The sequence below is a fragment of the Wyeomyia smithii genome, chromosome 3 (assembly GCF_029784165.1).
Source record: "Wyeomyia smithii strain HCP4-BCI-WySm-NY-G18 chromosome 3, ASM2978416v1, whole genome shotgun sequence".
In the NCBI taxonomy this organism is placed as follows: domain Eukaryota; kingdom Metazoa; phylum Arthropoda; class Insecta; order Diptera; family Culicidae; genus Wyeomyia; species Wyeomyia smithii.
The window spans coordinates 4,403,455-4,407,028 of NC_073696.1; the positions used below are offsets into that span (position 1 = coordinate 4,403,455).

The 3,574-nt window shown below is 32.8% G+C and overlaps 1 protein-coding gene across 1 annotated transcript; it reads left to right on the forward strand.

The window, feature by feature from the left end:
- The first annotated feature begins 436 nt into the window (after positions 1-436).
- On the forward strand, positions 437-1,739 carry LOC129730196 (inactive hydroxysteroid dehydrogenase-like protein 1). Its single transcript, XM_055689348.1, has 4 exons — positions 437-641; positions 714-947; positions 1,010-1,458; positions 1,516-1,739. Exons 1-4 carry the CDS (start codon positions 479-481, stop codon positions 1,609-1,611), a joined length of 942 nt encoding a protein of 313 aa, XP_055545323.1. The 5' UTR covers positions 437-478; the 3' UTR covers positions 1,612-1,739.
- Positions 1,740-3,574: the final 1,835 nt, after the last annotated feature.

A 3,574-nucleotide genomic window follows, 5' to 3' on the forward strand; every position in this document is an offset into this window, starting at 1 on the left:
CCTAGATTATCATTCAGAGGATAGAATGATCAAAGTACTTTTAGGGTTTTGACTTTTATTCAAAGAATCACCACTGTGCGACGGTGACGCTTGCTTGTGATTGCATATTCTGACAGCGCGTATCGACTTTGTACTTCATAGCCTAGGCAGATAGCGGCAGAAAAATAGCGGCATTCGAAATACGGTATGCACTTGGAAATAAGTTATTTAGTTGTAAAAACAGTAACAATCAAGGTGTGTTTAAGCCGGTTCCAGTTGCTATTACAGGCAATTTGATTGCCGCGCTGCAACCGCAAGTGCAAGTGCAAGGTGAGCGTAGCAGAGTGCACCTGCCGCGCTGCCCGCGTCCCTGTCTGGCGGATTCTACTAGCGTGCATTTGCACATTACTTACTTATACTAAAATGATCTCCTCTAGTAACTGTCTAATCGCATTAGTAGGATTAGTTCTAGTCGTATCACCGTCCGAACAACAGCATCATGCTAGAAACCGGAAGTATTCTCAGCAGTATCATCACCGTTGTCGGGGTGTACGCGTGTGTTCAGTATCTCTACGATAACCTCAAATCACCGCTGGAAATCCTCTATGATTTGTGTTTTCGGAGAAAGCAACATTTTTGCAAACGATACGGAGAATGGGCTGGTAAGAAACTGGTTCTAGCAGTGACCTTGGCATTCTGATTAGAGATTGCAAACTTTCCATGGAATTTTCCAGTGATTACAGGGTCTTCCGATGGCATTGGCAAGGAGTACGCCAAAAATATTGCCGGCAAGGGAATGAATATAATGTTGCTGTCAAGAACCGCTTCGAAGATGAGCGCATTGGCGGAGGAAATTCGAACTAAACACAGAGTTGAGGTTAAATGGATGGCCGTTGACTTCGCCGAAGGTCCGTCGGTGTACGATGAGATTCGGCCCGAGCTTGAGAATTTGGACATTGGAATGTTAGGTAGCTAATCGGAAACTTTTTAGGTTCTGTAATCAAGTTTAAGCTATGCCTTAAAATTATAGTGAACAACGTGGGAATAATTCACGAAAATCCGCTCACTTTGGACGAACTTTCCCAACAAGACCTGGAGCAGAACGTTTCGGTGAATGTGTGTCCCACGATCCGATTAACTCACATGGTTCTGCCGGGAATGAAACGTCGCCGACGGGGCATTGTGGTGAACATTACCTCTGCTTCCGGGTACATTCCGATTCCGTACATTCAACTGTACGCCGCCTCGAAGGCATACCTGAACAGTTTGACGATAAGCTTGCAGCAGGAACTGCGCGGAACCGGCGTCGAATGTCAGCTGGTCACCCCGATGATGGTGGACACCAACCTGAACAGGCAGTGGCAGTCGTTGAATTTCTGGAGATTGATCACTGTTGATGTGGAACGGTACGCTAGGATGGCCGTTTGGACGATTGGCAAGGTGGAAGTTACGACGGGTTACTGGTATCATGCTCTCCAGGTGGTGATTTTTTATGAGACATTGATTGAATTAAGTGTTATCGTTTTTTACTTTCAGTTGACATTGCTAAGAATTCCTCCACGTTGGACTTTGCCAGTCTGCAAAGGGATTTTTCTGCGCTACCTCAGGGGGAACGTTTTTGCTAACAAGTGAAAAAGTGGCATTGAAATAAATATTTCTTTATTTATTGTATGGTAATATTCAACAAGCAGTATTTCCAAAGATGATTTCTGTAAATCGGCATGTTATTCATTCATGAACAAAGTGATATGTGAAATAAATAAGGGTTTTTTTTTGTTAAATTAAATTGTAATTTATTTAACCGTAAAATTAGCTAAAAATTTGACATGTTTTGAATTTTGAACATTTTGACATTAATGACATTTATGACATTTATGACATTTATGACATTTATAACATTTTTAACATTTTTAACGTTGTTGACATTTCTGTCATTTATGACATTTTTTAAATTAATGACATTAATAACATTAATGACATTAATGACATTTATGACATAATTGACATTTATGATATTAATGACATTTATGACATTTATGACAATCATGATATTTATGACATTTATGAAATTTATAACATTTATGACATTTATGACATTTATGACATTTATGACATTTATGACATTTATGACATTAATGACATTAATGACATTTATGACATTTATGACATTTATGACACTTATGACATTTATGACATTTATGACATTTATGACATTTATGACATTTATGACATTTATGACATTTATAACATTCATGACATTTATGACATTTATGACATTTATGACATTTATGACATTTATGACATTTATGACATTTATGACATTTATAACATTTATGACATTTATGACACTTAAGACATTTATGACATTTATGACATTTATGATATTTATGACATTTATGACATTTATGACATTTATGACATTAATGACATTAATGACATTTATGACATTTATGACATTTATGACATTTATGACATTTATGACATTTATGACATTTATGACATTTATGACCTTTATGAAATTTATGACATTTATGACATTTATGACATTTATGACATTTATGACATTTATGACATTTATGACATTTATGACATTTATGACATTTATGACATTTATGACATTTATGACATTTATGACATTTATGACATTTATGACATTTATGACATTTATGACATTTATGACATTTATGACATTTACGACATTTATGACATTTATGACATTTATGACATTTATGACATTTATGACATTTATGACATTTATGACATTTATGACATTTATGACATTTATGACATTTATGACATTTATGACATTTATGACATTTATGACATTTATGATATTTATGACATCTATGACATTTATGACATTTATGACATTTATGACATTTATGACATTTATGACATTTATGACATTTATGACATTTATGACATTTATGACATTTATGACATTTATGACATTTATGACATTTATGACATTTATGACATTTATGACATTTATGACATTTATGACATTTATGACATTTATGACATATATGACATATATGACCTTTATGACATTTATGACCTTTATGACATTTATGACATTTATGACATTTATGACATTTATGACATTTATGACACTTATGACATTTATGACATTTATGACATTTATGACATTTATGACATTTATGACATTTATGACATTTATGACATTTATGACATTTATGACATTTATGACATTTATGAAATTTATGACATTTATGACATTTATGACATTTATGACATTTATGACATTTATGACATTTATGACATTTATGACATTTATGACATTTATGACATTTATGACATTTATGACATTTATGACATTTATGACATTTATGACATTTATGACATTTATGACATTTATGACATTTATGACATTTATGACATTTATGACATTTATGACATTTATGACATTTATGACATTTATGACATTTATGACATTTATGACATTTATGACATTTATGACATTTATGACATTTATGACATTTATGACATTTATGACATTTATGACATTTATGACATTTATGACATTTATGACATTTATGACATTTATGACCTTTATGACATTTATGACCTTTAT